The sequence below is a fragment of the Microtus oregoni genome, unplaced genomic scaffold (genome assembly GCF_018167655.1).
Source record: "Microtus oregoni isolate MIOR12 unplaced genomic scaffold, Mior012 000019F_ref0000042, whole genome shotgun sequence".
Lineage (NCBI taxonomy): Eukaryota > Metazoa > Chordata > Mammalia > Rodentia > Cricetidae > Microtus > Microtus oregoni.
Window position 1 is genome coordinate 10,268,785 of NW_024543078.1, and position 20,295 is coordinate 10,289,079.

A 20,295-nucleotide genomic window follows, 5' to 3' on the forward strand; every position below is an offset into this window, starting at 1 on the left:
CCTACACAACGTCCTAATGCAGGTGGTTAGGGTCCCAGGACTCAGTTTCCCCACCTGCACAGCTGACAGTCTTCAAGAGAGCCTCTGATGACTGCATGTATCCAAAGCTCAGCGTGTGCAGGTGTCTGCTGTGAAGACTGTGTCAAACACAAAAACTACAACAGCGAAATCCATTTCGAGGCTATGAATTTGCCTTTGAGGACAACAATGGCTGTGTGACAGGCACACACACTCGCAGAGGCCACAGGTCAATGCTGCCTTTCTCTTAGCTCTCACCGACCCGAGACTGGACTAGGCTGACAGAGAATCCCAGAGACCTTCTTGTCTCGTCCTCCCCAACACTATAGTTACAATCACTGGGTGTGCACACCACCACGGCCGGGTTTTTCTGAGAACTAAGGTCCTCACGCTGCCACGGAAGGTGTTTTACCCACGCAGCCATCTCTGCGGCGCTTAGCAAGTTCCTCGATGTTATAAGTTTCCCAGGTCTTCCCAGGTCTCCCTGACCTCTCCTCCCAGCCTGGGCTCTAAGAGGCTAAACCCCCATTTGCCTGTGAGCCCGACTAAGAGCAGGTGTTCCCAGTCACCCCAGAAAACAGAGCTGACCCAGAGTCGAGGGGGCCGGTGGATGTAAACAGAGTTTTATTGACGGGGATAGGGCTGGGGAGGGTCCTGGACTCAGCTGGCCACGTGGCATGCACGGTCAGCTGGCGGTCAAAGAGGGGACGTCACAAGGGGGGGGCGGGTGGCATGGGCCTCTCTGACCACCCCAGGGCTGTATTTACAGGGGGTCTGCCCACCTCCACCCCCCTAAGACCCCCACAAGCCCTTTAGAAGCAGGTTCCCCCATCTCCCAGCCTGAACCGCAGGTCCCCTCTGCAGAAGCAGAATTTGAACTCCAAACCGGCACCTCGGAGGCCCCCTCCCCCGGGATTTTCTCCAGAAGTCCCAGCATTGGCTCAGCCAACGCCAGGGTCTCTGAGGGCGCCACCACCCACATTCTGAGTCGCACACACGCACACCCACGGCGGCCCTGTCTCACACACACGCACACACACACTTCTGTCCCGGACCCCTGCACACGAACAGACCATGCACACAGACACACACCCACACACGCAAGGACCCGGGACCGGGAAGGGGGTCCCTTCTGCGGAGGATGAGTTGAGGCGGGAAGGCTCATATCTGCAGCTCTGCCTCCCCTCACCCCAAGTCCTCACCCCCCACCCCGGCTGCCACCCCAAGAACGGGGCTGTGCAATTTCTTAGAAAAAAAAAAAAAACTCAAAATAAAGAAAAAAAAAATCAAAGTCTATGCGCAGAAGGTCAAAGGTTGGCCTCCTCCCGCCCACCCCGGGGCTTCATGTCCTGAATCCTCCGAGATGGAGGGGGCTCTTGTGCTTCCCTGTGGCAAGGGGACCCCCACACATGTGGGTGGGGGACGGACGCACCCCACTCGGAGCCAGTGGGGCCCGGTGACCTGAGCTCGCGCCCCTCCCCGCCCCGTCGCTGTGGTTGGCACCGTCGAGGCGTCCACCCGGCCTAGGGCACGGGAGGTGCAGTCCGCTCACCTGCCCCGCAGGGCAGCAGGTGCGTGGAGTCCGCGGGTGGGTGGCGGCGGGGACGGTGACCTCCAGGCCGGGCCTCGCCGCTGTTGAACGTGTGCGTGCGCCTCAGGGCTGCTGCGGGGGGCCCGTGGGGACCCGGCCTCCGCAGGCTGCTGGTCGCGGGTGGGCTCCAGGGCCCGGGCAGGCCGTCGCCCGATGGGTCCAAGGGGCCCGTGGGTGCGGACACCACCCGCCGGCGGTCCGGGCTGGGGTGTGGCGTGAGCGGGAAGTCGCCGGGGTGCGAGGCCCGGCCGGGTCTAGGGGCGCAGAGGCGACCGTCGGGGCCCGGCTCCACCGGCACCGGGGGCTGCTCAGGGGCGCGGGCGGGCGCCAGCAACAACAAGGAGGTGGAGGCCGAGGCCGACAGCAGAGCGTGGCTGTGGTCCCAGGCTCGCGGCCCCAGGGCGTGGGCGTGCGGGTGCGGTGTGGGCAAGCGCTTCTGGGGCAGAGGCGTCTGCTCCGGGGTGGGCAGTAGCCCCGAGTCCAGGTCGTGAGGGCCACCATGCAGCAGTGTTGCCTTCGTCCAGCCGTTCTGCATGAGCGGGGCGAGCAGGGCCTCCGGGGGAACCCCGGGTCCGCCGCCGGCTCCTCCGCGGCCCCCGGGCCCTGTCCCCCTGCGCTCGCCCAGCCGGCTCACGCTCAGCACTGCCTCTCCGCCGCCGTGCGCCAGGATGGCCTCCTTGTCCTTGCGCCGGGCCAGCTCCCGCCGCTCGCGGAGACCCACGAACCAGCCCACGCTGAAGCCAGACACCACGGCGCCCACCACGAACGCCGCCACCGAGGACGTCACCAGCAGGTTCACTGACACAAGTCCTGCACGCTCATCCGAGAGGCTGGCGCGCAAGAGTCCTGGGGACAGAAGGTGGTAGTGGGGTCCCAGGTGGTAGTGGGGTCCCAGGCTGAAAGCCAGTCTGTCTGCGCTAGATAGGCACTGAGTCACACGCCCATTTTTTGGGGGGGGGGAGTTTCACCCTGACCAAGCCCCCAGTTTATCGCTGGGGGTTCTAGACCCGGGCTCTACTCCGACCACACCCCCAGGCATGAGCTTTAAGTCTGAGCCACGCCCCTTGTCCCTGTTTTTTCTAGTCTGTACCTTTTCCTCATCTCCCAATCAGGCGGGTCTCATTTTCTTCCCTCCCTGCAGTCGCCACCAGAGGGCGCCCAGGAGCACAGAGTCACTGTACCTGCCCAAAGCCTTCCACTCGTTCCTACCTCCCTCACCCAGACACAAGTCCTCAGCTTGTGTCAAAACACACAGGGGAGTCCCTTTCCCAGCTTACCTGAGCAGTCCCCTAAACCTGAGGTGCTGGCCCCGGACACATCTTGCTCAAACGTGGCACTGAGGTGGGGGAAGGGGACAGAAGTAGACTTAGCAGAGAACCTTTTGCACCCAACATGGCACAGGGAGGGGGAACGTGGACCATGGATCCTCAGATGCGCCCCCCACCCATGTCCTCCTTCCCCGTACCTGGTTCCTGGTCTGAGGAAAATACAGGAGCCATCGGGGGCCCAACCGCAGTATGGATCCTGGCTGCCAATACAGTTCCTATGATAGAGCATGGAACAGCTGCTCAGGGGACCTGGGCCATGTGACCTCCCAGACACCACAGCTATGGTTGACTCAGAGTGAGTCTTGGAGGCCGGGGCTACTTCCTCTCCCTTTTCCACACAAGAAAGCAGAGGCTCAGGTGTGAAGTATGGCACAGGGCTGGGCTGGCGTCTGAGCCCACACAGTCTGCTCACTCCTCCAACACGGGCTCCATCCTGCCCCGGGGCCTTTGCACGGCTGTGTGCGCTGCCCAGTTCACCCCTCCATAAACCAAAGCTTTTCAGTGACATCTGGCTGTCTTCTCTGCCATCACCTCCCACCCTGTACCAGCCTTGGGGGGGCACTTACTTCATGCACCCCGAGTGGAGCTGGCAGCGGGCAACAGGCACACGGACCACGCAGCGGGGGAAGGCAGCCAGCAGGCCACCTGAGGCTGTGTCCAGCTCCAGGCTCAGCAGTCGCTGCCCCCACTCACCACCGCTGCCGGATTGTCCACACCTGGGCACACAGGGTGGTGAGTGAGGCTGGTGTGCCCACCCTGGCGTCCAGCTGGCCGCTCCCACCTCCCTGGTTATCCCCAGACCTGTCAGGTCGGTAGGTTTCAAACTCCTCCAGGAAGACACTGGGCCCGGTGGTCCCTGAGACACTGGCATTGGGCCTCACGAGGAATTTGAGGATGGTGCCCACCTCGGAGCCAAGGAAGACTATTGTCTGATTGCCCCATGGGCCTGCACCCACGTCCACAGCCACTCGGGTCAGCTGGTGCCTGGAACACAAGATGGAGTTGGAGGTCAAGTTGGCCCCGAAGCCCTGCAGGCCTCCCACCCCAGGTATCAGGCATCTCCTAAATTGAGGGGTCTAGGAGTAGTTACACAGATACACACCAAATGATGCACACGACACTAAGAAGCCATGCTCGGTCCTGCCTTGGGCCCTCTGCATAGGCTGTGCCCCCCACTCCCTACCCCTGGGCATTTGCGTGAGCTGCCCTTGCCCAGCATATCCTTCAATCAATGAAGGCCCTTGACGGAGACCCATGCTCCCTCCCCAATGCCATCCCGAACTACCCCCTCCCCAGCACTGACCGCATCAGAGTCCTCACGATCCAGGGAGCATGGCCCAGAGAAGGTACCGCTTCGTCCATCAGTGGGTGGGTCTTCACGAAGTTGAGGATCTCATCGGGCAGGGCGCTGGAGGCGTTGTACTGCATACCGGGGGCTGCGCAGCACCCGGGCCTGGGGAAGGACAGAAGAAGGGGAGTCAAGGAGGGTTCGGAGTACCTGGGATCCAGCTTGAATGGCTCCCCACTCTGGTTTCACCCTCTAAACTCTTTGGAGCTTCAGGACCTCTGCCTTCTGATCTGATTTGCCCTGAGGCCTCACAAAGGCCGTGCCCTCCTCCTCCCCAGGGCCTTTGCTTGGCTTATCCCCTCGACAAATGAAGGTCGCTGGCATCGACTAAGGCCCAGCGACCCTCTGGTGTTGCTTCCTCCACCAGCTTCTCTCATTCTCCCTCCATCATCTCCTCTCCCAAGCTGACCGTCACTGTCACCTGGGCCGTGGCACTTGGTCTTCAGGTACTGGTGTCCAGATGGACTCCGGGGACTTCTGCTCTCGGAAGCGGCCTTCAAACACAGCAGCCACTTGGTTCATGTCAAAGGCGCAGACGGCTGAGCCAGGGATGCTGCAGAGGAGGGGAGAGACATTGCTGAGCCAGGTGGGGATGGAGCAACACAAGCCTCCCGAACGCACCCAGGGCCTTTGCATCTGTTCAGTTCCCACCATGGCTTCCTTGACTGTCTAGTGTTCCAGCCTCGTCTGCTGACCTCTCTCGCAGACCAGCACATAGCCTCTGAATCTTCATCTATCCTGGTTCCCTCTTCCATGCCCCAGTGTCCCTTCTTCAGGAGCCCTTCCCGCCATGTCCCGTGGGACCACAGGACTCTGGGTGTCTCTTTTTTTCCTTGGCCCCGGCTTGGCATGGAGGTCTCCTGGAATCGATGCCGCCCAACACAGGACTCAGAATGTTTGCTGGGTGAATGTGCGAACCCGGGGATTCTGCTCACCAAACACCCCTAGTGGGCGCCCTGTGGCATTGGCTGACCTGTTGCTGGGGGTGGAGAAGACAGCGAGGATCACCGGCCGGCCGCCCAGGCTCACTACACCTGTCACAGCCTGCAGTACGTTGAAGTAGAAGTGTGAGTCCCCAGGCACGGAGCAGTTGAGCCGGGCCTTCAGGAAAGAAGTCCACTGCTTCTCCAGCACCCGTGGGGAGCCACCCACATCATTCTTGCACACACGGGCCACGCGGGATACCACCACCTGGACAAGCATCAGGAACAACGTGAGTCAGTGTGATGTAGAACAGCTGCTTCAGGGCTGTAGAGATGGCTCAGAGGTTAAGAGCATTGCCTCCTCTTCCAAAGGTCCTGAGTTCAATTCCCAGCAACCACATGGTGGCTCACAACCATCTGTAATGAGGTCTGGGTGCCCTCTTCTGGCCAGCAGGCATACACACAGACAGAATATTGTATACATAATAAATAAATAGCCGGGCGATGGTGGCGCACGCCTTTAATCCCAGCACTCGGGAGGCAGAGGCAGGCGGATCTCTGTGAGTTCGAGACCAGCCTGGTCTACACAGCTAGTTCCAGGACAGACTCCAAAGCCACAGAGAAACCCTGTCTCGAAAAACCAAAATAAATAAATAAATAAATAAATAATCAAAAAAAAAAAAAAAAAAGAAAAGAAATAGCTGCTGCAAGCCATGCAGGACAGAGGGAACCTCTGTTATAAGAACTAGAGGGGACCTGCCACATGGGATGCCAGACACCAGGGATATTGATGGCACAGGTGACAAAGCAAGAGATAAATTGATGGGTGGGTGAGTGGGTGGATGGGTGGGTGAGTGGGTGGGTGAGTGGATGGGTGGATGGGTGGATGGGTGGGTGAGTGGGTGGGTGAGTGGGTGGATGGGTGGGTGAGTGGGTGGATGGGTGGGTGAGTGGGTGGGTGAGTGGATGGGTGGGTGAGTGGGTGGGTGAGTGGGTGGATGGGTGGGTGAGTGGGTGGATGGGTGGGTGAGTGGATGGATGGGTGGGTGAGTGGGTGGATGGGTGGGTGGATGGACGGGCGGGTGGACGGACGGATGGTGGGTGGGAGGGTGGCTGGGTGGGTGGATGGATGGGTGGACAGATGGACGGATGGATGGGTGGATGGACGGGTGGGTGGGTGAATGGATGGGTGGACGGACGGGTGGATGGACGGGCGGGTGGGTGGGTGGATGGATGGGTGGATTGTGTCAGTGACACAGAGAGAGAGTGTTGAGGGATGGATGGCAGCCGAAGCTGTGGGGTCGCATGACACCAGTGTCTCCAACACTCCTCTCTACAAAGATTTCAAACTCCACAGTTACTCACTAAATGTCTTCCAGTCTCAGAGGCCTGGGCCTTGCTGGAGGGGACACTATAAAGACTGGGCCCTTTGACCCAGGTGGATTCCATGGTTAGATCTCTTGTCCACCTTCCCTGATGTGAGCTTCTCAACTCAGTGTCCCCTGCCCAGGCATCCCAAGAGTATTTTGTCACCTTTTCCAGGTAGTTAAACTCCATGGCGATTTCCCGGAAGAAGAAATAGACATGACTTCCCCACTCCACGGCATGCACAAAGTAGGGCTCTGTGGAGAAGAATCGGGGTCCAGCCTGAGTCGTCAGGAAGGGGCTCTGGGGTAAGAATGTCACCAGCGCACACTGTGAGCTGTGCATTTTGTTATGAAGAGGGGGCTTAGAGTTGCCACTTAGCCAAAATAACTTCACTTTAACTCTTTTTGGGTGAGTGGGGTCATAACGCAAAAAAAAAAAATCACCGTGTCTATGCTCCCTAAGCTAACTGTGCTGTTTTATGACCTATGTCCTCCCTATTTGGTGAACTAGGCCCCAGGGTCTGCTCTCCTGTCCTTCCTTGAGGATCCTCAGCCACCCACTTCTAGCATCTTTTGCTTTACATGAAAATCTTCATCTGGTTTCATCTTTTAAAAGATCAACAGACTCCAAAAACGGAGATCCCAGTCCCTTCGCTCCTGATCTCTTCCGGGGCTCGTCCTTGTTAGGGAATGTCAGGTAAATGCCACATCTACAAGGCTTACACTCTGTTCTTAAGGGTCTCACCTTTGAACCACTTGGAGTCATGCTTCACTGTGCGCAGGGTGGGCCGGTCCCCGAGGCTGCGGTAGATGACGGCGTCGATGGCTAAGAAGTCAGTCACCGTGGCTGTGAAGAGCATTCCATCTGGATACAGGGGACCACAGTGCGAGAGGAGCAGATGGGGGTTAGACTGAGAAGGACCAGAGAGAAGCCAGGCATGGTGACACACCCCTGATCCCAGCACAGGGGAGCCAGAGGCGGGTGAATCTATGAGTTCAGGGCTAGCCTGGTCTACAGAGTGAGTTCCAGGCCAGCCAGGGTTACACAGTGAGCCCCTGTCTTGAAAAACAAGGAGCAGGAGGAGAAGGAGGAGGTGAGGAGGTTAGGAGGAAGGGAGGAGGAAGAGGAGAAGGAGGAAGAGAGGAGGAGGGGAGGAGGGGAGGAGGAGGAAGAGGGGAAGAGGAGGAGGAGGGGAAGAGGAGGAGGAGGGGAAGAAGAGGAGGAGGGGAGGAGGAGGAAGGGAGGAGGAAGGGAGGAGGAGGAAGGGAGGAGGAAGGGAGGAGGAGGAGGAGGGGAAGAGGAGGGGAGGAGGAGGAGGGGAGGAGGAGAAGGAGGGGAAGAGGAAGAGAAGGGGAGGAGGGGAGGAGGAGGAAGAAGGAAGAAGAAGAGGAGGAGGAGGCCCAGAAGGGGGTTGGGCAACAACTAGAACGTCAGCCTAATGTGGCCTGTGACCAGGCTGAGCCTGGAACCCATCATGATCCCAGGCTGAGTCTTGGCCCCAGGTTCAGTTTCTTCCTCTATGCTCAGCCTAGCCACCATCCTGACCTTGACTCTGACTGTTTCTAGAGTCTGTCTGTCCATTTCCCAGCTGCCTCTGAGTGACCGAGACTTTAGGAAAGTAAAATGCCTCTCTTCAGGCTGGATGGGCCAATGCAGGAATTGCTCACCTGAGAAGAGGGCGACATTGGCATGCTTGGGGTCGTAGGGGCAGCGGGCCATGCCGCTGATGTTGTCCCCGAGAGGCTGCAGCGTGTCCATCTGCATGGAGGATGGAGTCTGAGCAATGGCTGTCACCCTGCCTGGCAGCTCCTAGCTTCCCCACTCCCCCACTCCAGAAAAACCCTCGCTTCATCCTGGATTACTGTGTGACACTGGCCAGTCAATTAACCTCTCTGGGCCTTAGTTTCCTGGTATGTGAACGGCCGGAGCAGGGAAATGGGGAAAATGCCGGCAGGCCTGGCGTAAGGGTACATGTGGCTTGGAGGAAACCCTGGGCACATGGAGGCGAAGCAGACCCCTTAGGGGCTCAGAAGGGCTGAGACTCACACTGTAATTGGCGCAGATGGGGTTAAACGCATTGGAGCCGCACACGAAGAGCGTGGACTGGTCACGAAGCAGGAGCACCTTGACAAAGTTCCGACATTCGCCCTGGGGTGGAGAGGGAGGAAGGAGGCATGAAGGGTGTTGTCTGGTCCCTGTGAATATGGCTAGGGCTGGGAAGTCAGCCGAGGCTGACCTAAGGTTTGGGGTTACATGATGGGATGAAGGTTGGGCATGTCCTGGGTAGACGGGGAGAGGCAACTGAAGTGTTCCGCCTTCAGAGAAACCACCAGGAGGTGGGAAGAACCTCCCTGAGCCTGGCCAGGAGAGAATGGGGCCCAGGAGGGCAGGGTGGGCTAGGCCATGGCCGGGCTAGGTGCCTCTAACCTCTTGCTTGCCCTTCATCCGACACACATTGATGTCACTGGGATTGGAGCGCCAGGTCAGCTTCTGCCGATACAAAGAAAGTGGGGTGAGGTGATGTGGCCCTCAGCACCCCTCAGATCCCTCCTCTCAGCCGAGTTCCACCTCCCCTCTTGGAGCCCCGGTACTGGCGCCTTCCTCACCCTCTGGTACCGCAGCTCTGTGGATGTGGACGGTTCCAGCTCTACCTGGTACAGGTTGTCTCTATAGGAAGAGCATGGTCTGTGAGATTGGGGGACCCCACCACTGTCAGTCCTACCACAATACACATGGTGCCCATCTGGCACCCACGCTGTCCTTGGCCCGATTTGTGGTTTCTGCCTATGAAATCTATGCCATATCCACCCCTTTCTCACACCCAGCACGCTGCCACGTCCTCCCGCCCCTAAACCTGACAGCTTGGTCACATCCAGGGCTCAGTGCCAACCTGCCACCAGGAGGCGCCTGTGAGTCCCGAGTCCACTCCTTCGCCCAGAGCCCGTCACTCCCTCTGCCAAGCCCCGAGTTCCTCTCTATCACTCCCTCTAGGCACCCAGTAGATTGTGCCCAGACATTGTCCCCAACTGTCATACCCAGGTCAACTGTAGGCTAATCCCCTTAAAACTCAGACTTAAGGGTCTGGAGAGATGCCTCAAGGGTTAAGAGCACTGGCTGCTCTTCCAGAGGACCTGAGTTCAATTCCCAGAACCCACATGGCAGCTCACAACTGTCTGTAGCTCCAGTTCCAGGGGACCTGAACACCCTCACATGTAAGCAAAGCACCAACACACATAAAATAAAAATAGGTAGCTGGGCGGTTGTGGCGCACACCTTTAATCCCAGCACTCAGGAGGCAGAGGCAGACAGATCTCTGTGAGTTTGAGGTCAGCCTATTCTACAAGAGCTAGTTCTAGGACAGGTTCCAAAGCTACAGAAAAATCCTGTCTTGAAAAACCAAAATTAATAATTAATTTAAAAAAAAAAAGAACTCAGACTTAAGGCAAGTGATCTCTGTGAGTTCGAGGCCAGCCTACAGAACGAGTTCCAGAACAGACAGGAGTACACAGAAAAACCCTGTCTTAAAAAATGACAGCAACAACAAAACCAAACAAAAATCTCAGGCTCAGGGAAAGCGCCCTCAGACAGCACTCGGTACCCTGAACGCTGGCGTTTGCTCCGAAGATGGCTCAGGGGGTAAAGTCACCGGCTGCAAGGAGACCCGCTCCCACAGGTCGTCCTCCACACCGTGTGTGTACATTGTGCACCTTTACATAAACACATCCATGTACGTCACTCACGTATGTCACACGGACACAAGCACAAAGTAAAATGTAAACCGGGTAATGGTGGCGCACGCCTTTCATCCCAGCACTCAAGAGGCAGAGGCTGGCGGATCTCTGAGTTCCAGGACAGCCAGGGCTACCCAGAGAAACCCCGTCTCAAACAAACAAAGCCACCCAGCATTCAGCACCCTTAAACTCAGTGCTCAATAGTCTTACAACTCAGTTCAGCACCCTTGAAACTCAGCATTCAGCACCACAGGTAACAAGTCCATCACGCACCCCCTCAACTGTGCTGTCGTAGACGCCCAAACACTTGCATACCTGTCCCCAATGAACAGTGTCCTGTTAACGCGTAGCACCCGTTGGATGTTGAGGTCCTCGGCACCCTCCGCAGGGCTCAGACGACCAGGCCCGCTGCCCACGAACACGGGGTAGTGGCTCAGGTCTAGGTGAGGGCGTGAAAGGAGGACGCACTTGGAAACAAGATCCCACCCACCTGGGACCCCGACACTCCCCACCCGTCGATTTCCTAGACTCACAGTCCCTGGGGGCCACGCTGAGTGGAGGTGGTTCTTCCGGGAAGAGACCTTGAGCGACCCCCAGGAGCAGCAGCAGGAGCAGCAGCAGGGCTGGGCAGGGAGGGGGCGCTCGCGGGGTCCGCATGGCGAGGACCAGGTGGCCACAGGTGACACCTGCAAGTCAGGACTGGGGTGAGTGGCGCGGTCTGCAGTTCCAGAAGCAGCCGGCAGGGGGCGCGCGAGCCCCTTCCTCTCAGACTAAAAGTAAAAACATTGATAATAATAAGGACGCTCAGACATTGTTTAATTAACAAGCGACTTTACGACCACATGTGAGTAAAAATCTCAGGAAATAGCTGCAAACGAAAATGCATTAGGTAATTAAAAATTAATCACGAGAATTACAATAATGGATATTATCTTAAAACATGCGCTTTAGAATCCAATTTCAAAAAGCATTTAAAAATATCATTCAAATTAAAACACGAAAAGGCTGTGAGCCTGGCGTCGTTGCGTAGGCCTGTCACATCAACCCCGGAGAGGCTGAGGCAGCAGCATCATTAGGTCTAGGCCAGCCTGGGCTTAACAGCAAAACCCCTTGATAAAACCAAATCGCCACAAAATTAAAATAAAGAGGGAAATGATTTTAAATGCGAAGGCTGAACAAAACATAAGAGAATTAAAAGCCCATGGTGCTTTATAAACCACAGCATAAGCGATGGGGTCCCAGAACATCCCAAGAGACAGGGCCTGGTGTCCCTGGTGAACTTGACTTTCTGTTCCCTTGGGCCAATTCCTCTTGCTCTCATCCATAACTGAGGAATCCTGAGGTATGTGAGTTCACACAAGGGACCCCAGCCCTCCAAAACTGGGGATCCTGGGGCATGGCGGCACCTCCCTACCAGAAAGGGGTGCAGTGGTCCCAGGCACCCCTCATGGGACTCTCAGCAGCTTCATCAATCTTCAACCAGCTCTGGGCTTCAGTTTTCCTCATCCAGGCTGCAGAGATTTCTCCCAGTCCTCCCTCCCCTCGCAATCTTGTGTCTTGGGGATCTGGAGCCCCAGTAGGTGGGAGCTATGGAGGGAACATCAGTCCCAGAACACAGGGCTCTAACATTCAGGGCCAAAAAACAGGAAGACCTTGCGTGGCTTCCTCTCCCTGACCCTGGCTTCCAGGATTTGTGACTCAGAGGACGCATGTCCTCGGACACGGGCCTACTTCCTCCTGAGCTTCCTACAGAGCTCCTCCCTGCGCTGCCCACTCTACCCACCCCATGACCCCAGACTGCAGGAGGCTTATCTCAGCACTTTGGCCGCCCTGACCCCCGGCTAAGGCCCCAGCCCCTCATTGGGGATTCTAGGTGGGGCTCCACCATGACCACGCCTCCAGGTAGCTCACTGGGGGATTCTGGGCGGAGCTCCACCCTGACCACTCCCCTAGCACCCTCACTGGGGAATTCTAGGTCTGATTCTGTAGCTCTGGACTCAGAGCTCAGGGAACACAACCACAGGAGTCGCAATGGGGAGCTCTGTTTTCAACAAAAGTCCCTGTCCCCCAGAATAAGATGGAATATTAAACATAACTTTTTTGAGACTGGTTCTTACTATGTAGACCAGGCTGGCCTGACCCTCCCTGAGATCCACCCCTCAGCCCTGAATCTGGGTCTTCAAGGCAACACTGTTGAATCGGGGTTCCAACCATTCTCTGACACGCCGCAGCCTCCTTGCACCCCGAGGCCCCTCCACACCATCCAGGATGCCTCCCTCCCCGCTCCCTGCACTCAGCTCGGGGTCATCCACACTTGTGACACATTTTCCACTCATCCGCGAAGTTCTTCAGCACACGGGAGCAAAGGACACTGTGGGTCTATCTCCTGCAGGCTCCCAGCATCTCCCTCAGATCTTAGCCCACAGTCCTCCAGCCCCATCCCTCTCCTCCCTCTCTGTTCCCCTCCCTACTGCTCCTCCAACTGCGCTAGGTGCCCACAGGACTCTCCTACGGTCAGGTATACCTTTGGCACTCAATAGTCACCGTGTGTGAATACGTGATCACCACCGAGAGCTGTGCCCTGCTGCCTCAGTGTCCCCAGTCCCCTGACATACACCCACGGTCACCCCATCACCGAACCTGTCCTAGTGTGAGTGACCACCCACACGTTTCAAATGTGTCCCTGGGTGCACCGCCACCCCCGGCACCTGCCTGCGTGCCTCCCCCACATGGCTTCCAGGTACTCTGGTTCATGTGACAGCCCAATCTTACTGGCTGTGTGGGGAAACTGAGGCCCGGCACATGGGATGGGCAGGCCCAGCCAGAGGTCAAGGACCTTCATTTCCCAGACTCTGCCGTCAGAGACACAACTGCAAATGTCCCAGATGTCACAATTGAGCCTGGGGGCAGAACACCTCCTGCTGGTGGTAGTTTCTGGTTGCCCAGCGGTCTTGGCTGACCCCCAACCCAAACTCCTCACCCCCACCCTCACCTAACCCCATTCCCCTCCTCAGTTCACCTTACACCTCCTCACCCCCTCACCCCTGCATCTCCATAAGGGAGTTCTAAATTCAGTCCCTCTTGATTTCAGGGGGACTGGGATGCTGTGGAAGGGTCCCCCCACCTTCCTGCCCCCATTCCTCATGACCACCAAGCAAGTAACAGCTGGGCTCTCCACACTCTGCCCCTCACCTGGCTGTGACTCTGACAGACCCTCAACAAGCTGTTGACGGCAATCCCCTGCCTCCTCCTGCCTCCTGCTTCCCCAGGGGGATCAGATGACTGGCAGCAGCCAGAGCTGGCCTGGTCCGGTTACTGGCTCCCCTTACAGCTACCCCCAGCTGCTTCATGCCCCACCTGGCAAAGGCAGAGGGGGGACTCAACCTCGTCCCCTCAATTTGAACCCGCTTCCTGACTCCTCAGTTTCCTTACCCATGAGACGAGTGACAAGCTGACAGCCTACACTGTCTCCAGTAAGTTATCCACGTGTATATGAGTGGTGCACAATGGTTGCTTAACTGTAAGGATGTCTGAGCTTGCTGTGTCCTCCCTCTGGGAAGTGAGGTCTGCCTGGCAGCCACTGCTGTGTCCCCACAACATGAAGCCAGCATACAGTAGTTGCTCAATAAATACCAGGTGAATCAGTGCCCTGAGAAGAGCATTCCGGCAAAGGCAAGCTCACTCCGGACTTTCTGAGCACCGACTCTACACCAGCACGGTCAAGGATCCAGCCGTGATCTGAATTACACATGCCCTTGGCACCATGGCGGGTATACAGGACATGCAAAGCCCCCCCAGGTGTGACCCCAGAGCTCAGAGAGGCTGCATCACTCGGCTTAGGTCACGCGGCACATCCCAGTGGACAGTGGGGCAGAGAGCTGAGTGAGGGAACCTGAGTCCACTCCCGATGGACACCTGAGATAAGCACGGGGACTGCTGGGAACAGGAAGTGAGGAAGACAGGCAAAGTGACTGCCCATGATGGGAGTCAAAGCCAGGATCACCCCTGGGTGACCCAGGGACAGCGGCACCCCAGTCCCAGTTTTGTGTCTTTCCAGCACCTGGGAGCCAGACTCTCTGAAAGGGTCCACACAAACACTTATGGAGATCCACGGTGTTCAGGATCACATGATGGAGACTCACTGTGTTTCCAGCTCACATGTAGAGACCTACTGTGTTCAGAGATCACATGATAGAGCACCTACTGTGTTCCCAGCTCACATGTGGAGACCCACTGTGTTCAGGGATCACATGATAGAGCGCCTACTGTGTTCCCAGCTCACATGATGGAGACCCACTGTGTTCCCAGCTCACATGTGGAGACACACTGTGTTCAGGGATCACATGATGGAGACCCACTGTGTTCCCAGCTCACATGTGGAGACACACTGTGTTCCCAGCTCACATATGGAGACCCACTGTGTTCAGGATCACATGATGGAGACCCACTGTGTTCAGGATCACATGATGGAGACCCACTGTGTTCCCAGCTCACATGTGGAGACCCACTGTGTTCAGGATCACATGATGGAGACCCCCTGTGTTCCCAGCTCACATGTGGAGACACACTGTGTTCAGGATCACATGATGGAGACCCACTGTGTTCCCAACTCACATGTGGAGACACACTGTGTTCCCAGCTCACATCTAGAGACCCACTGTGTACTGGATCACATGATGAAGACCTACTGTGCCCCCAGCTCACATGTAGAGACCTACTGTGTTCAGAGATCGCATGATAGAGCACCTACTGTGTTCCCAGCTCACATCTGGAGACCTACTGTGTTCGGAACTCACATGATGGAGCACCTACTGTGTTCCCAGCTCACATGTGGAGACCTACTGTGTTTAGAGCCCTGTGGTGGTGTGTCAGAGAATGTCTACCTCAGTTCCTAGAATAGGGATTGCCCGGACTTTTCACCTGGGAGAGGACTAAAGCCCAGAGTGGGCGGAAGGAGCCTGAGATTGAACAGCCACAACTACTGCCCACGAGGACCTACCTAGGGGTGAAGCTGTCCCCAGTTTCTGGGATCCCCAGAGTCTGTCTGTACTCCCCACAGCCTGTGCCCTCTATGCTGCTCCCTTCTCCCTCCACCCCATCACAGAGGCCCTCCTCCATCACACCAGACTGCATCAAGCAACCGGTTCCCTTCTACCGCAGCAACCCCTGCCCTGGGACTTAGCATGGCCCTCTGTCCCCTGCCCTGGGGCCTGACCACAGCTGTGTTTCCCGCCCTGGGCCTCTGCACTGTCAGCCCGAGGGCTTAGGGCCACATCCTGGGAAGGGATCTCTGCTGCCTCTAGTGTGACTCTCAGAAAATACGTGACCCCCTCCCTCCGGACTTCCACAACAGCCGGCGCAGCTCCAGCTGCAAGGCCCTTCTCCATGCACCTTTCCTGATCCACAATGCGAATTCAACTTTCCCTAGCTTCAGTTGCTCCCTCCACTCCAGCTCCAACCGCATAGTAGAGTGAGCCAGTATCTGCCTCAGTTTCCCCTCTCATGGTCTGGAAGAGTTCTATGAAACAAACAGAAAAGCTGGGGTGGTTGTCTGGTCATTGGGAATGTTTGTTGACCGACTGAATGACTTCCCTAATCATTCAGATACCTCTAGAAGGAAGTTCCTTGGGGCTGAGCCAAGTGCATCCTGGGAAATGAGGTCTTCAGCCCGCCCAGCCTGCCTCTCACCTGAGTTAAGAGTCACCCACCCACCACGACCCCCCCCCCCCAAGGAACAGCTCTGTGTCAGCCCCTCGGCTCCCAGCGACTCTGAAATCTCGCCACGTCCCCCATTTCTTAACAATCCCGCGTGACCCCGGGAATGACGCTCCCACTTCAAAAAGTTCAGGCACCCTGGAAGTTCTCCCACTCCCCAGCCCAGTCCTCCCAGCTGCCCCTCCAGACCCACACCCAGGGTCAGCTCGGGACACCAGCTTTCCCTGGAGGCGCCGGTCACCTTTCTGTCTGGCTCACCTGTCCGCAGTTTGACGTCACCTCTTCCAGGGCAGCCACCTGCCTGCCCTCTGCCACAGACAGACAGAGGGACCAGGTCGGGGGGGGGGGGGGCGGGAGGATTGGAAGCCCCAGAGGATCTGAGGCCCCAGGAAACGCAGTGGGGGAAGAAGCTGGCAGAGCTGGTCGCACAGGAGAGCGCACAGAGACTGACCTCCTAGCCCAGGACACACAGCGAAGCTAAAAGTTCAAACCGACTTCCCTCTGGGGCCCAAGACATCCAGGGCCACCTCGGAAGAGAAGAACTTGAGAGCGCTCGGTTTCCAGTGGATAGAGAGAACGGGCTCCCTCACTTGCTGCCTGAGAAACCCAGGGCCCCACAAAACAAGGCAGTCTCAGTGGGCGTTCAGGGCCTCAATTTCCCCACTTCCTTTTGGCCCCCAGGCTGCCAGCTACTCAGTCTGAGGCTCCCCAGCACAGAACAGTGACCTCCACTCTGCCAGCCAGCAGGCCAGGTGGCATCAGGCCCTCCCAGGTCCAGGCCTTGAACCTCCCCACCTCTAACCTCTCAATAACCTAAAAGCAATCGTGCACCCTGAAAACCTGCCAGAAAACTCGAGTCCAGGGGCCGAGAAAGGGAACCAGGCAGAAGCCGCCTGGCCAGGCCCTCCAGTCATTCTATCCTCAGAGCATCCTCCAGCCCAGAGCTTGCTGGGCTGCAATATTGGGGTTCCCAACTCGGTTACACTCAGCTTGGGGTGGGGGTGTCCAGAGGCTAAAAGAATCTGGGGGTGACACAGACCTCAGGCAGGTTACAGAACCTGGGGCGGAGGACGACAGAGAGCTCAGGCGCCGGGGGTTGGGGGAACGACACAGATCTCAGGTGGGGATGAAACACACAGACCTCAGGCAGAGAGACAGCGACCTGGGAAGCTCAGTGACACAGACCTGGGGGAGCAGGCACACGGACCTCACGGGGGCACACAGAGACCTCAAGCTTTGGTGACACAGAACAGACCTCAGGCGGGGGTGACACAGACCTCAGGTGGGGGTGACAGACCCCTAGCCGAGAGAAACTGGGATCCGTGGGTCCCTCCTGACCTCAGAGCTGTCGCAGGCCTAGAATTCGCCATCTGAGGCCGAGGTGGGGGTTCGGCCTGGCAGCGGCTCTGGGGAGGCGCCCCAAAGTCGGCGGTGGAGAGCAGGATGGGGCACGTGACCCCCGCCCCAGGGACCAATCAGCGCCGCGGTCGGCCGGGGGGCCACGGTGGCACCCACCCTGTGCGGCTGCTAGAGATGCTCCTTTGTCCCATTGTCGGGCTTTGGGGGGCCTTGGCCGCCCCCCTCAGGGCCCCGCTGCAGCGGGGGCGTTGGCCGCGATCTGTGTGCACCTCCCCACTCCAGCTGCGTGGTCGGAGGGGACCGGCAGGTTCCCGAGAGCTCGGGGAGCAGCCGGTGCACGGGGCCGCGTCGGGACCCACGGGAGGTCGCGGCTGTGTGTCCCGCCCCCTCCCCCACCCCCACCCGCAGGCCGTCGCCTCAACAATTCAAAGCCACTGTCTCTGCCCCGACGCGACGAGCCCCGGCCTTGGCTGCAATCCCCGCCCGCTGCGCAGCCCGTTAGCCCCGCCCAGGGCGCTGGAGCCGCGACCGCACGCGGGGGCCCGGGCCAGTGTCGCTGCACGAGGCGCCCGCGGCCTGTGCGTGCCCGGTGCGTGAGTCCCCAGTGCATCTGTCTCCGCATCTGTCCCCGCGTCCGTCCCCGTGTCCGTCCCCGCATCTGTCCCCGCTGCATCTGTCCCCGCAGCATCTGTCCAAGGTGCGTCCCCGCGTCGGTCGCCGCGTCTGTCCCCGCGTCCGTTCCCGCTCTCACCTCGCAGCGCAGGCCGAGCACTTGCCCGGCTCGGCCCCGGCCCCGTAGCGCCTCAGCCCGGGCTCCCACGCGCGGGCGGCTCCCGCGGGGGCGCAGCGCGGTGTCCGGGCCGGGGCCGCATCTCCGCCGCCGCCGCCGCTGCGACTCCCGGCTCCGCCACCTCCGCCCCCAGCGCCCGAGCCCGGAGCCCCGCAAAACCCGGCGCGGATCGACGCGGAGCGGAACGCGGTCGGGAGGAGGAGGGGGTGCCTCGGCCTTACCCGGCCTCAGTTTCCCTCTGTGCTTCTCACCTTTCACCACGGGAGTGAAGCTGAAGGCACTGAGCGGGGTATCTCCAGTATACAGTATACATAGACGCTTTGCTATTGGTTGTTTTACATACAATTATTATGACCCTCCCCCCACTTATTCCCCCCACCCCGTCCACAGGGTTAGCTCCCACGGGCCCCTGTGGCTCATGACACCATTGAGTCAAACCAGCAGGATCTCTTTTACTTGCTTATATTGTTTGACTGACTAAGGCGGGCTTGCCTATGGAGCCCAGGCTAGCCCGGAACCCAGAGTGCAGACTAAAGGCCTGTGCCCACCCGCAACACTCACTGTCTGAGGGACATTGGACGGCAAGACATGTCTTCCCATGCTTCAGTTTCCCTCTGTCAGAAGCCATCCTCATCCCAGATGTGACCTAATCCTGAATGCAAACCTCTCTCCCACGGAGCTAGGGGCCACTTTACCTCGGAGCATCCAGGATACAGAACACTCTGCGACTGCTTTCGCTGTTGTATGGAGTAGTAAATCCTGCACACACCGCAGCTGGGCACCCGCGTTCCACCCAGCTGAGGACCCCAACCAGAGGGACAGCCCGGGTGTTAGGATTTGAACTCTGACCCGAGGTTACATGGACGTCTGGACTTCCTGAGGGGTTGGGCAGGCTCCCTGTGGTCCCCAGGCTGAGACCTCACCCGTGACCTATGCAGCCTCTTTGCTGTCCCCCGCAAATCAGTCAAGACACAGTTTCTGTGGAGAAACTGAGGCCTGCGTGGCAGGGGACAGGGACAGACCCGGGTCTACTCCTTGACCTATAATCCGTTCATCCGACAAACACTGAGCGCCAACCGTCTGTGTCCTTGGTCCCGGAGGCCTGCCAAGGTGACCAATGGCTGCAGAAACCCAAGGGCTCTGTGACCGCCTGGGGCGGGGGGGAAGTTGCAGGGCCCGGTGCGGTGCGGGGAAGGCCGGTCCCCAGGGAGACCTGTCTGAACAAAGGCCCCTGGTCATGAATGCCGCCTCTTTCACAGACAGGACAGGGAGGTCAAGTGGCCCTCCCCCACCGGCTCCGGCCGGTCTCGGCGCTGACCTGATGACCATGGGGACTCAGGGAGGAGGGACCTCGCCTGAAGCCTCCAGAGCCAGCAACTGCAACCCTTCCCTCAGCTGTGGGGCAGACCCCGCCCCCAGGGCCTCAGTTTCCCCAGCCTAGGCAGCGCTGCGCTCCCGCCCTACTCCGGGCTCTGAGATTCCAGTGCGGATTTTAGGGACGCCCGAGGCTGCCGACACCTTCTTTCCAGCTTTCCTGGTTGCGGCCCAGGGGTGCGAGGGGTCCGGAGAGACCCTAAGAGGGACTATCGGCCTCGGAGACACTGAATCGGAAGCCTGGGTCCAGGGACAGCGAGGACCCGCTCCGAACTCCGCACGCCCCCGCTCACTCCTCTCCTCCCCAGTTTGCTGTGTGACGCCAAGCAGCACCCTGACCCTCTCTGGGTCCATTTGGAACTGGACAACCAACTTGCAACGGACCACCTGGGTCCCTATCCAGGCAGTCCCCTGCCTCAGTTTCCCCCTCTATGAGAGGCACACTTGGTGCCCAAGCTTGGGGTGGTGGGAGGGTCATAGTTGCTCCACCGCACTCGTTGTCACCCCGGATCCGGGCTGTGACCAGGGAATCCCCCCGGGGCTGTTCAAAGGCCAGCTGCGATTGGCTGAGGCCTCTCGTGACGTCAGGCCCTCCCTGACGCCCCCTCCCCCAGAAGGCACGTGGGGGGCGACGGCCGCGGGGGAGGGGCTCGGGTCGGGGAGATGGGGTGCCCCCCCCAGGCTGAGGTAGCAGCTGAGAGGCGCAGACGCGAGTGTGCGCGTCCTTCAGTCCCCTCGGCCCCCCCACCC

At 58.8% G+C, this 20,295-nt stretch overlaps 1 protein-coding gene across 5 annotated transcripts; it reads right to left on the minus strand.

Annotated features, from left to right (window-relative positions):
* Positions 1-625: 625 nt before the first annotated feature.
* On the minus strand, positions 626-18,302 carry Sema6b (semaphorin 6B). Of its 5 annotated transcripts, none has more exons than XM_041669043.1 (17): positions 18,133-18,302; positions 10,841-10,993; positions 10,623-10,746; positions 9,183-9,243; positions 9,004-9,066; positions 8,623-8,724; positions 8,244-8,334; positions 7,321-7,440; positions 6,742-6,830; positions 5,259-5,476; positions 4,707-4,838; positions 4,241-4,390; positions 3,739-3,921; positions 3,504-3,653; positions 3,075-3,152; positions 2,887-2,945; positions 626-2,455 (listed from the first exon to the last, which is right to left on the minus strand). In XM_041669043.1, exons 2-17 carry the CDS (start codon positions 10,962-10,964, stop codon positions 1,542-1,544), a joined length of 2,658 nt encoding a protein of 885 aa, XP_041524977.1. In that variant the 5' UTR covers positions 10,965-10,993; positions 18,133-18,302; the 3' UTR covers positions 626-1,541. The 5 variants fall into 5 exon arrangements, with proteins under 5 accessions (XP_041524977.1, XP_041524978.1, XP_041524980.1 ...); XM_041669044.1 differs by having other exon boundaries at positions 10,841-11,077; XM_041669046.1 differs by lacking the exon at positions 18,133-18,302 and adding an exon at positions 17,538-17,562.
* Positions 18,303-20,295: the final 1,993 nt, after the last annotated feature.

Excerpts from the sequence above, each read along its gene's own strand:
- Sema6b (XM_041669043.1), bottom strand. The coding sequence starts at position 10,964 with ATGCGGACCCCGCGAGCGCCCCCTCCCTGCCCAGCCCTGCTGCTGCTC. Across the intron at positions 9,067-9,182 it reads CAGAGCTGCGGTACCAGAGG|AAGCTGACCTGGCGCTCCAA; the intron begins GTGAGGAAGGCG and ends TTGTATCGGCAG. Across the intron at positions 2,456-2,886 it reads AGGTTTAGGGGACTGCTCAG|GACTCTTGCGCGCCAGCCTC; the intron begins GTAAGCTGGGAA and ends TTCTGTCCCCAG.